This window comes from Epinephelus fuscoguttatus, linkage group LG13 (assembly GCF_011397635.1).
Source record: "Epinephelus fuscoguttatus linkage group LG13, E.fuscoguttatus.final_Chr_v1".
Taxonomy (NCBI): domain Eukaryota; kingdom Metazoa; phylum Chordata; class Actinopteri; order Perciformes; family Serranidae; genus Epinephelus; species Epinephelus fuscoguttatus.
In genome coordinates this window covers 13,953,142-13,965,899 of record NC_064764.1, presented here as the reverse complement: position 1 = coordinate 13,965,899, position 12,758 = coordinate 13,953,142, and the positions used below count along the sequence as shown (strand labels likewise).

Here is a 12,758-nt window from a genome sequence, read left to right as displayed (position 1 = left end):
TGTAAGTATGGATTAAGCATTATCCTCTTCAGTTTGGCTTTGTATCTTACAGAGGTCCAGGAGCCTTACGCAGTGGTGGTGCTTTTGGAGAAGGACTTAATCGTGGTGGATCTGACACAGAGCAAGTATGTGTTTCACATATAGAAACACACCTCCAGCAGCTAAGATGTGTTTGACTGAGAGAGCTCCATCATCACATGTCAACTTTTGACATTAGATAATATCACCTGACACCACGTCAGGGGAAAAACACTACTTATACCATTCATCCGTAAGCCAAATCCTGTCACAGTCAATAGCAAAATGAAAGTGTTAAAGATTTAACCAGCGTCACTCGTGTATTTATACTTCAGGGAGAAATAGAGGACAGATGTTGTCCTTTGAATAAAGACATGTCACTTTGCTCTCGGGGTGAAAATGCTACGGCTCCAGTTAAATTAACTTGTTATCGCTATGGGAAGGAAGGAAAGTGAAGGTGAAAGGTGCTGATGTGATGCATGTGTGGCAGATTAACACCTAAGGCCAGGGAATACATTGGAATACTTGCAATGCACTATAAATTCGGCCCACAGTGTGAGGGTTTAAATTAGGTTGCCTAGTTAATTAGGTTACCTAATTAAAGCTGTTAGATATAAATATCTCCTGATAAGCTGTAATGTAGTTTTAACTTGTCCAGATTGTTTTTGTCCACACTGTCAGTTTGATTGATTAGCTGCTAATTTGTGTTTAAACTGTCCATGACAAATAAGTCAGCGGCCTGCACCGAGAGAGTGTAGACTTGAGAGCTCATACACAGAATGTATCCTCACGCTCATATTCATAAGGTGTACTGATAAATGAACAATTAGAATATGTTATACAGTAACACGCCTGTAAATCTTTCATCTTTCATATTTTCATACAGGCACATAGCAGTGCCATTTTTTACCTCCCCAGTCTGATGATATATGGAACAAAAATGTCACTGAGTCAGAGAAAATGAGATATTGCAAATTGTGATACATTTTAGTAATGCTGTCTCTTAGAAATTTAAAACTTTCAAGGTAGATAAAGTAAACAACCCTGATGCATATTTTTCTGATTTCATTTAACAGATAATGTAGTGTACAAACAGATTAGTTATCTCCGTGTTGTTATTTAATTATGACTTCAACTTCCCTCTGTGCCCATTTTGTGATGGCGAAGTTCATTGTATTAAACCATATCATGTGCCTGTATTTTGCAGCTTCCCTGTCTTTGAGAATCCTTACCCCATGGACATCCATGAGTCTCCAGTTACCTGCACAGCCTATTTTGCAGACTGTCCACCTGACATTATCCCCATCCTCTACTCTATAGGAGCTAAACATAAGAAGACTGGCTACAGTCAAAAGGTAGGAAAGGGAAAATGTGAGGAAGGAATACCCTACTTTTTGTATTTGCCCTTTTTTTCTTTTGCTAGTATTAGTCTTGTTTGGTAATTAATTTCACATATCTGCTACAACCTTAGATATAAAAACTGCTCTCAAAAGATGCTGTAAAAAAAATTATAAAAGGTGCTTGTGTAATGGGACACCACTGCTTTGGTCTGTCAAGGTTACTGTAATGTGAATAATCTTTAGAAATTATGAAAACAAAAATTAGCATTATAGAATAATTGCTGCGATGAGCTTGAAGCAAATTGTGGGTTACCATTAACACAGGAGTGATTTCAGTCAGTGCAGTTTTGTGTTTGAGGCTGGGAGCATGTGTTGTTGGAAACTGAAGCAAAAATCCAACATGATTGTTCTGTGCTTTGAAATGAAATCTGTTATGCCTCTGCTCCGACAATAGCTGTAGCCGTCTCCTGTCCATCTGTCCGTCCGTCTGTTCCATTATTGTGAATGCAATATCTCAAACACGCAAGGGAATTTCTCCAAATTTGGCATAAACATCCCCTCATCCCTCAGTGATGAGCTGATTGAATTTTGGTGGTTAAGGTCAGTGTGGCCTTGCATCAGTTTAATTCATCTCAGAACGCTTTGATGGAATTTCTTCAAATTTGGCCCAAATGTTCATCTGGACAAATGACAGCGCAATAGATTTCGGTGGACATAGGTCAAAGGTCAAGGTCATGATGTCCTTGTCTGTCTCATTGTTATGAACGCGATATTTCAAGAACACCTCGAGGGAATTTCTTCAAATATTGAATTGGTGGTACTAATGTAAAATAATAATCTTGAATAAACTTATGATCTTGAAACTGTGTTGATTGTATAGATCTTCTGTTGCCAGGGGGGAGATTATGTGAAGCATCCCTGTTTTCACAGTAAGACAAACTTGACTGCTGCATGAAAGCATACTACCGCAGGGTGTTAATTCAAGTTTTTTGGAATATAATTAAATCCCCAGTGAGTGAAAAGGAATAGATAATGTGATGGGTTTTCAAAATAATCTACACTGTGTCTGTAACCATGCTAGGAGTGGCCAGTCAGTGGAGGAACATGGACGTTAGGCTCCCACACCTACCCAGAGATCATCATCACAGGGTAAGTCAGAGATATAAACAACAATATTTTGACGGTACTGAAAGAGCTTGTGCGTCCATTAACCCAAGATGTTAGGAGAAAAAGGCACAGTAATAGCAATCACAATTAAAAGAGAATCTACTGCATATTCATGCCCTAACTCACATCATGACAGGATGACTGTGATTTATATTTTGTGCCTATAGTAATGTATTATCCAGTACAGCCCAGCATAGGGGCATACTGCATTGTAAGGGCTTGACAGGGATGTTAAACTGTTTGTGCACTGGGTCTCATCTGCTTTCAGACATCACTCAAATCTTGCAGAGTGTAACATTTAAAATCAGTAACAGTCCCTGCCCAATTTTCAAGATCTGAGGAGGCCGTATTGTTTATTACAGTTGGGATTTGTGGTGGTAAAGCAAGGAGCAAGGTTAAATGCCCTGCATTTTCCCTTAATTTCCTGATCCATTCTCAGAGTAATTAACTCACTAATTTTGCCTAATAGATAAAAGAACTATTCTCTCTCTCTCTCTCTGTGCAGACATGCTGATGGATCAATTAAGTTCTGGGATGCATCTGCAAGTAAGTCCACTCGATAAGCTTTTCTGTCTGTGTGAGTTGTACTGAAGTGATACCTTTTGTTCAACTCAGGCTTTTGTTACACAGCTTATTAGAATAAGTGATATTTTATCATGAATTCCATGAAATTAATAGTACCATTGTTTAGAGTAAATAATGCAAACACATGGGCCAGGTCACATTCACAGATGTCGACGCTCTAAAAATCCAGCATGTAAATCCATGATTTTCTTGAAATTATTTGAAGTGACTTTTGTTGACAGCTGTGGCCTGTGGATGACATTTGCTTGCATTGCTTCAAATCTGCCGAGGCTTAAATTTCTTTCTTTGTGCTGATGGCTTAGTGATACCAACTTTTTCCAGCCCAACAGACACTCACTATACCAACGTAGAAATGTGTGTTGGCATGCCACTTAGATATTGTGATAACCTTTTGTGATCAAAATACAGACACATGAAACCATTTTATTTTTATTTGCCATCCTGTCAAAAAAAACCCAAAAAAAAACCAACAAAAAAACCCCACAAGAGGTAATGCTCTTGTTCTATGCAGCACACATAAAGCTTTGTAATTTGTTTTCCTCATATCTTCTTTGCTTTCTTCTGTATTCCTTATTTGTTTCTGTTACTTTACATTTATATTTTGCTGTAAATGACTCAAGTTCAGCCTCATTTCATCAACAAACTGAACTGTGCGCAAACCATGAGAGTGCATGCTTCCAAGCACCTTAGCTGTTTTCGTTGACAAAGGCTCACCATAGTTTTGTCTAAAGTAAAATCAGAAGGGTTGTGGTCACTTTCCTCTCAGTTACATAACTTAACAACGCCTTTCATACAGCTGCACTTATTGTAGTTGTGCATGGTGAAAATGGCCCAGCAAATGGAGACTAGAGATATAAAAGGTATGAAATAAGTATTGTAAATATATTGTTGCCTGGATGATGGAGAATAGCAAGGCCTCAAAACCTCTACAAAACTGAAATGAAAGGCAGATAGTGGGTATGTCAAAGAACTAGGCTGCTGTTATTATATCTTATTTTTATTATTAAAAAATCTCATGTAAAGGCCAAAACAGACAGTGAATTAGTTTTTGTTTCCATCTCTTTAGTCATAGCCTGGTAAAGCTTAGCCACCTGTACCACAGAAGCCCACTGTCCCACTTGTTCAAATTCAATCCAATTGCACTGGGCAACATATTAGTGCTTCAACCCCTAGCAATGTTCCTTATTCACTTTCCTCAATGTATGTTGCCATTTACAGTATATTTTGTATTCACAATATTCTCACCAAAATGAACCATTTCTCTATAACCAGTCACACTACAGATGTTGTACAAGATGAAGACCTCTAAAGCGTTTGAGAAGCCAAAGGCAGGTGAGGGCAGGGCAGCCGAGTTGGTGGAGGAAGACCCCTTTGCTATTCAAATGGTCAGCTGGTGCCCCCAGAGTCGCATCTTCTGTGTGGTTGGCATTTCAGCCCACATCATCCTGTATCGCTTCAGCAAATATGACGCCAACACTCAGATAGTGGTGAGTGTGATGAAAGTCAAAGGAGTATAAGTAAGGTCCACTGTAGTTCTAACATACTCCTGCTCTGAAATCTTAAGTGACTGTAATATGTTTTGAACCAAGCTATAGATCTAATTTAGATTCTGCTTATGCATATCCAGCATTGTCAAGAACCTAAATCAGTAGATGTAATTCACTGTGGTACTATATACTTATAGTAACAAGTTGGCCATCATGGTAGGTTTAATTACGGTAGGTAGATTAATCTATATTTTTGTATGTGTCATCCTCAGTCACTAGAGGTGCGCCTACAGTGTGAGACAGAAGATGTCATCTCTCCCTCCGAGAATGAAAACAATCCTTGCTTCTCAGAGTCTGGCTCCCATTCACCCCAACCCCACCACCAACACCCAGCAAGCCCCGGCAGTGGGACATCTGAGGGTAGCAAAGACAGCAGCCCCTGCCTTAAGTAAGATCTCCTCATACTATGTCTGCAACATATCACAACAAATATATGTTTTGACAAACCATTTGGTTTTGCAGTGCAGCACAGTTATTGGCATATTGATGTAACAAGAAGCTGGTGATAAAGACCCTCTGTCTTCGAATTAGAGGAATTATTTGTGTCAAACAGCCTCACAATTGAACTTGGCACAGGAGAACAGTGAAGCAAACTCTGTCAAGAAATGATTCAATAGTCATAATAAATGATAAGATCCAGCTTACAGTTAAGCAAACACTGGGCATGAATGCTGCGCTGTTGATTTTTGTTTTATTTTTCTGTACATCTAAACTGACAACAGCTTGGTGTTTGTACTATAGTGTCCTAGATGTGTTAGAAGATGAGGGTATATAATAACAGGTTGCCCTTTGTGTCGCCATCATGTCTTTTTTGACTTGATTAAAAGTAAGTACTGTGATTCGCCTGTTAAAGCCATTAACACTGGTGGGACACCACCATGTTTGACTTGTACTTTTGCCATGCTCAGTACCATATACTGTTTTAGAATGTTTAAAAAATATGATTATACATGCACATTTGTAACAGATATATGCATCTAACTGCAGTACTCTAAACTCTATTTGTCTGGCTGTTTCAGGGTGAAGGACCGGATGGTTCGGGTCCCTCCTGGCTACCAGGCAGAGCTGGTCATTCAGCTGCTGTGGGTAGATGGAGAACCTCCACAACAGATCACCAGCCTGGACATTAATTCTGCCTACGGCCTGTAAGTCTCCAGATGCATGACAGTCCATGTCATTCTCACAAACGTGATATCTCAAGAATGCCTTGAGGAAATTTATTAAAATTTGTCACAAATGTCAACTAAAACTCAAATATGAACCGATTATAATTTGGTGTCAAAGGTCAAGGTCACTGTGACCTCACAAAACATGTTTTTTAGTAAACAGACTTGTACTAATCTAGCACTTCTCTAGTTGTCAGGGTTCCTACGCAAGTATGGAAAGTATGGAAATAAATTTGATCAATTTCCAGGTATTACAAAGTATGGAAAATGAAAAATAAAGTATGGAAAAATATTTATGTTTCCAGACTATTAGCTACCACTGTTCTAAAATGCTGTTTTCTAAAATAGAAAATTTGGTATTTCCAAAAATAATTTAACTGACAGATGCCCTTAACAATTCATAATAAATCCTATTTTTGTCACGCTACATGATGGAACTGCATTGAGGAAGGGGAGAATACTCTCCCGCAGTCCGTCACTCCACTGTCTCCGCTCTGATACTCGCTCTCCCCCGGTCAGCCTGTACTACGATGCATGTTTAACATAGCCAGGCTTTCTTTAGGTGAGCTGGCTTCACAGAGCCTAACAGCGCCCATCCAGGATAACCAGTACTACAAAGCTGGCTATCAACTCGCTCTGTCATCTCTGTGTTTTCCAGCAATGAGCGCGTTCATGTGAAAGAGGCGGAGTTGACAAAGCAGCAAAAAGCACGCACATCCATGAACAAAATTGTGCAGGTGCTGAGCTCAATGTGGAAAGCTGAGCAGGTAAAGAAAAGGCTCGCACACTGCAGGGCTCCTCTTCAGAAAGAGGTGGAGTTGTTAATTAGGAGCGACATCATCATCATGAACTCATCCTCATATGAGATGAAACGGTAGTCTATCTGTAAAAAACTTCTGTTTCAGTGACGGCAAAACAGTTATTTTCAACTAAGTAACGACAGCCTGTAATCATAGGCTACAACAGAATAAAATAAGACAGATAAAACAGATAAAAAATCCTTGTCAATAATTTTGCGAACATCAGCTTGTCTGATTTAACAGATGTAGAGACTAGAAATAATAATAATAATAATTTACAAATATTAAAAGTAGGCTAAGGCACATTTAAGAATTATTATGACTTAAGTACAGAGTATTTTTCGCTATTTAGTTTGATGACAGGATGAAATCATTCTTAATATCACATACTGTAATAGAAATTTAAAATAATTCCAGACTGTTTCTGCTACCGAACCAAAGAGTGTAAAAGTAGTTAATGACTGATGAGGTCTATCTGATCGAAATGTTACATTTATAATCACGGGAGCTAATGAACAATGTGGGTTATTTCTTTAGTTTTTATTTCCAGTTATCAGGTGTCTCAAGTTATTCTGAGCTGCAGAGTATAAAATCATCCACACTGTCAGCTGTCACCCTGAGGATAAAATAAAGTTTACACCATTAAAATGCAGCTAAAATCATCATTAGGATATGTGTTTAGTGTGGTTATAAAGCATCTCTCTGTTTGTTAGAAACTGTTTTAAAACCAGAGTGGAAATAGAAAACTTGGAACAATAAAATATTAATACTGACCTATTGACTTATAGCCTATATTGCTTTTTTGTTTTTGTTTTTAACACTGTCACTTTGTTAAGCAAACTGGGGACTTTTGCTCATGACATTCTCTGGCCTTTTTAGCTTGGTTAATGCATATTTTAGATATTTACCTTACTGTGGCCAAAATTGTTTACAGAAACACGAAGTTCTTCATATATCTAGCCTCCTAAATTTGCTCCCGAAGTGCACCAGACTGATGTATTTTAACTTTAATATAGTTGAACTTTTCTTCCGGGGGGACATGCCCCCGGACCCCCCTAGAAGTTCAGAGGCTAACTCCTTTTTTCACCATACCTGTGTTTGTATCACTGCATTATGGTACTTGGCTACAATCGGCTATTAAGAATAATTAAATATGATGTGAAATATGATACAATGATATATTTACTCAGATGTCGCATATTCTTTGGAAAAAAAAAAAAAACAACAACCGAGAAGTCTGGAAATTTGGGTATGGAAAAGTGTGGAATTTTGAAATTCCAAATGTGTAGGAACCCTGAGTTGTTCACCACTCAAAGGGCCTTCACGATATTTTTTAAACTTACCTATTCACACACACATTCATACACTGATGGCCGAGGCTACCACACAAGGTCCAACTTGATACTTAGCTTTAAACCATTTAGTGCACTTTCACACCAATGCCTTTGGGAGCAATCTGGGGTTCAGTATCTTGCCCAAGAATACTTCAACATGTGGCCTGGAGGAGCCAGGCATTGAACCGCCGATCTTCTGATTGGTGGACGACCCACTCTACCTCCTGAGCCATAGCCACCCCCAATTCATATGCTTATTATGGTAAAACTGAAAATGATGAAGTAATGACATTTTATATCTCAAAGGTCAAAAGTCAACTTCATTGTGACATCATAATGTCCTGCAAAAACACTTTTATGGCCATTATTTAACATTATAACTCAAACAGAGGGGGAGACGTTTGGTCAGACGATGAATTGGTGACACTAATCTTGGGTGTTCAACTTGAAGCTGTGCTGATGCTTTAGATCATCTGTGCTTCCAGGGGGACAATGTGTGTGAGGCATCCATGTTTGCACATGGATGTTAACCATAACCGCAACATGACAGGTTCGCAGAGGTATACAAGTTTGAAGTGGTAATCCTAGTTTTATTATTTATCCTTGGTGCTAATCAGTTCCATGTCTTTGCTAGTCTGCACGTAGGATAGCAGCCCCCTGTGGTAGTTTAGAGGAGTTTGTACTAACTGATTAAAGACAAAGCTTTTAAATGCTTTGATTATTTCATGGTGCAATGGTAGCTTAAACTTAACACTTCTTCAGCTTTATAGTGCTGTCATAACAGCATTATTGAAATGAAAGCAGATAGTGGAAACAACAAGATTCATCCTGAGAGACACAGAACATTTTTAATTATTAAATTGTTAATTGTCGCAAAGCACCAGATAGTTCTTTTTATTAAAGTTGTAACAAAGGAATTGCTTAGTGGTGATTCCAAAAGGCAGCAATAAGGAACAGTTTGACAGTGGTCCAAACTTCAGTCCCCAGAAATCATCTATCCTACTGACTCTAAACCACACACAGCATGCGTGTATGCATAGCTCTGACCATCTATCTGTATGTATCTGTGTCTCCATTGGCCTTTTTCTCCATTGATAAACGTTTGTAATACTGCTATGATTGCAGACCAATGCACAGAAGTTACCAGCAGCTATGGATTTCACACTAAATAAACTGAGTGAAGGTCAAGGTCATGGACAGTTAATATGAGTTATCAGCAGCAGCTGCAACAAGATATATAGAGATGGAAGATTAAATAGGCCAGTCTGTCATGTGAAAGTGTGTATAAGTAGTAATGACACATAGCAAGTAGTAGTGTATAGTAAAGGCTTATGAAGAATGACGGCTTAAAAGCATTTGGATATTGGGATGATGGGAATGATTATGGAATGCCATATCCAGCACCACCTTTGCTTAAAGTATAGTACAGGGAATATCAAAATTGTTCACACAGACAAAGCTGGGTTACGACCCAAAAGAATTGCCCGCATTGAGCTTTCATCACTGCAGTGTGTGCAGGCCGGCAGTCAGAACTTGCCAAATTTAATTTTCAGATAATATGCTGGACCTCTGAGTCTGTACCGAATCACCAGTGGGCTAATGGCATAATTTCTGTCTGTCTTCTTCTGTCTCCTTTTTCTATCCTTCATTTTAGATAGCATATAATTGAAATGCTTTTTGAAGTGCTGGATGTTGACTTGAGTAATGGCTGACAGTTTTTATATAGTTCATTTTTCAAATTTCAAAAATTATGTGCAGCTTTGTTGAAGGGAAGTTGATTGACTTCCTGAGTTTAGAGTGCTTCAAGGCCACTTGTATGGTTTGGTGTGAATAGATGCGCTGTCGGCAGAAACCAATGAAATCACAGCTCTTTTAAAAAAAAGATCTATAGGGGTCAAGGCAAGGCCATCATTTGCCTCTCTCCTCCAAGGCAATTCACAGCTTGAATAGAATTGCGGAAATTGATTTATTTTGTTTCATTCTTTTTAGCTTTTTCCCCTCAAAACTTCTAACGAAATCACATACACACACATACAGCAACATAAAAGCACATTACACAATGGCTCCACAAGAAGAGTTTTAACAGTTTTAACATAAAAGCACATTACACAGTGGCTCCACAAGAAGAGTTTTAACAGCAATAAATCACTGCCACATTAATGTATTTAAGTATTACTAAAGGCACCGCAGAGGCACAAGGCTGTCTCCTCTGGTCACCTTCATAGCACGAATGTGGATACCAAAGGAGAGGCTCACTGTTGTTTATCCAGTCTTAGTTAAATGCTTTGTGTCATTTATGAATGTGCATAGTGCATAAAGAGACCTCTGTGACAGTTTAAATTTCATGAAACTAATTAACAGCTTCTCACTGGGCCTAGCCTCCTCTTGGCTACATGTATGTCCAATTAAGAAAAGTCTGTACAACAGTAAGGGTAGTAATGCTATTTGTTTTTGACTGATGGAATTATTTTTGGACATTCTGTAATTGCAAGTAAGACATGGGAGATCGTAACAATAACACAGATGACCAATAGGACTCTTTTCTTCACCAGCATTTTTCTTCAGCTGTCGAGCCTTTGGATTTGATCTATAAATGCCACGCTGCCCCGTAATGTCTTTTTTGTTGTAAGGCTCAAGCTGTGTTTAAATGCTGCTTGTATTGAAAGGCTGGATAAGGGCAGGGTTTGGCCACTGCTGCCTTTGCACCTGTTGGTTTTCTAGTGTGTTCTGAGTGATTTGCTTTCCACATGACAGTAATGTTAACTGAGCCAGACATCGGCATGGTGGATACAGGAGAGCAATGATTGACTGGGCAGAAGCTAGTATGAGTGACATTTATTTATCTACTTCACTTAATTTAGCATTATTTTCTGATTTCTGGATTGAAAGACCGCTGATAGAGCCATTTGCTGTGAATATTGTCCAATTCTGGTCAGTGCCTGATCAGCTGGAACATCTTTTGTACAAAAACAATGACTGCCAGCAAGTTTCTCTTGATCAGTTAAGCCAGCGGCTCTGGAGCAGCCAAGGGTAGCAGGTGGCAATGGGGCTTGTGGGAAATCTTGTATTATTATTCAAAAACAGCAGCAATAGCAGTGTGAGATAAAGACAGACTTTTGTTGACAGTAATTACACCAAAATGTCACAGTTAATTTGGCAGTGTTTGATAGTGCTGCATGCAGGAACTCTAATGTCAATGAGAAGAATAACCTGGTGAAATAAACCTGCCAACAGAGTTAATGTCTCAGCTGAATAGCCCTCTTTCTCCTCCATGTAAATGCAAATATGTCTTTGTGTGTCTGTGCATGTGCACGTGCCTCCTTGCTGTGTTTGTGTGTGTCCAGTTTGGCGTTTGGGAACTGTAATGGCCTAGCGGTGGTGGACTACTTGCAGAAAACCATCCTGTTGTGTATGTCAACACTGGATCTGTATGGAGCTGCCGACCCCTACCAGCGCCTTACCCGCTCCCCCCGCAGGAACAGACAGTCCACCTCAGGTAGCACAAGCACGCACCACTGGCATCCTGCCACACACTCATGCACGTATACAACTAACACTCAGTGTGCAGCCACACAGAAATGTGTCAAAGATGTTGTTACATCCTGACTATCATCTTTTTTCTATTCTCCTGTCCTCTATGCCTCCATCTCTACTGGTTCTTCCTGTTTCTCCTGTCTCCTCTCTCTGTTTCTATTCATCCTTCTAAGGTTAGACTGATATATACAACTTTCATCAGTAATTTGAAATCAGTGATGCAGGTGGTTTGATTATATATCCTGTGCTGATCAGTAATACTGCTCTCAAGCCCTTTGCCTGATCAATACCATTGATCAGGCAAAGGGCTTCCCCTACATATAGGGACATTTTAACCAGATTCCAACTAAGATTGAAATATCTTATTGTTATTATTACTGTTAATCTATTTTCCAGGGTGAAAGGTAATATTAATAGTAATACTAATAATAATAAAAAAAATGAAACGTACAAAGGGCCAAACACCAGGCACATGGTATATACAGGGTTACATAAATTAAAACATAAAGCCAAAAAGCCGTTCTTAAAAAGTGGGTTTTTAGAAGTGATTTAAAAGACGAAACAGAGTTTGCGGTAACTAAGTATAATAACTGTAGGAACAATTTTAAAGGTTATGGTTTATTAAATATTGTAAAATATAAATTAATAAATATTTATGTTTAATATTTTTACACTTTAAACTGGCCAACAGCATAAAAGGTAGTTAAGCTTCACTTCCACCAGCCACAGCATTAAGTTTTCTTCAGTAATAAATATCCAACAGTATGATGTGTACAGCATGTGTTCATATAACTCTGAAAAGGGCCATTCGATTGCATGCTTTTACTTTTTCTGACACTACAATACTTACCAACTTTTTCTCAATTAGGGGTTTTGCATACAAGACATGATTTACTTGCAATTAAGTAATTTATTGTGTGGTGTTGCTCAGAAAGTTTTTACCAGAGGTCTGTTCCTCTCCAGAACAAAGAAACCCGGTGAATTAAACCAGTAAAAACACTGAATAAAGCAGTTTCACATTAGAAAACAGTGTTTCTCCAATGCTGCTCATTGCAGATGGACTTCTTACTAACGTGTCCTTAACTCCATAGACAAGGACCTGTTCATTTAAAGTTATAGAAAACATGACACATAATATTTATAAGGTAATTATACACTAAAGATAATAAACTTCTTACATTTTACTCAATTTTTGCCAATATATCCCCCTAAATCCTACACACCGGACCTTTAAGTAAAGGATCTGCGTATTGCTTTCACTACTAGT

The 12,758-nt window shown here is 38.6% G+C and overlaps 1 protein-coding gene across 11 annotated transcripts in view; it reads left to right on the top strand.

The window, feature by feature from the left end:
- Positions 1-12,758, top strand: part of stxbp5l (syntaxin binding protein 5L) — a 185,575-nt gene that overhangs the window by 130,737 nt on the left and 42,080 nt on the right. For all 11 annotated transcript variants that reach the window (XM_049593232.1, XM_049593228.1, XM_049593226.1 and 8 more), the window contains exons 11-18: positions 53-125; positions 1,226-1,373; positions 2,440-2,507; positions 3,031-3,071; positions 4,383-4,597; positions 4,870-5,045; positions 5,677-5,802; positions 11,302-11,453. In XM_049593232.1, coding sequence (XP_049449189.1) covers positions 53-125; positions 1,226-1,373; positions 2,440-2,507; positions 3,031-3,071; positions 4,383-4,597; positions 4,870-5,045; positions 5,677-5,802; positions 11,302-11,453 — 999 coding nt within the window. The remainder of the gene's footprint in view (positions 1-52; positions 126-1,225; positions 1,374-2,439; positions 2,508-3,030; positions 3,072-4,382; positions 4,598-4,869; positions 5,046-5,676; positions 5,803-11,301; positions 11,454-12,758) is intronic.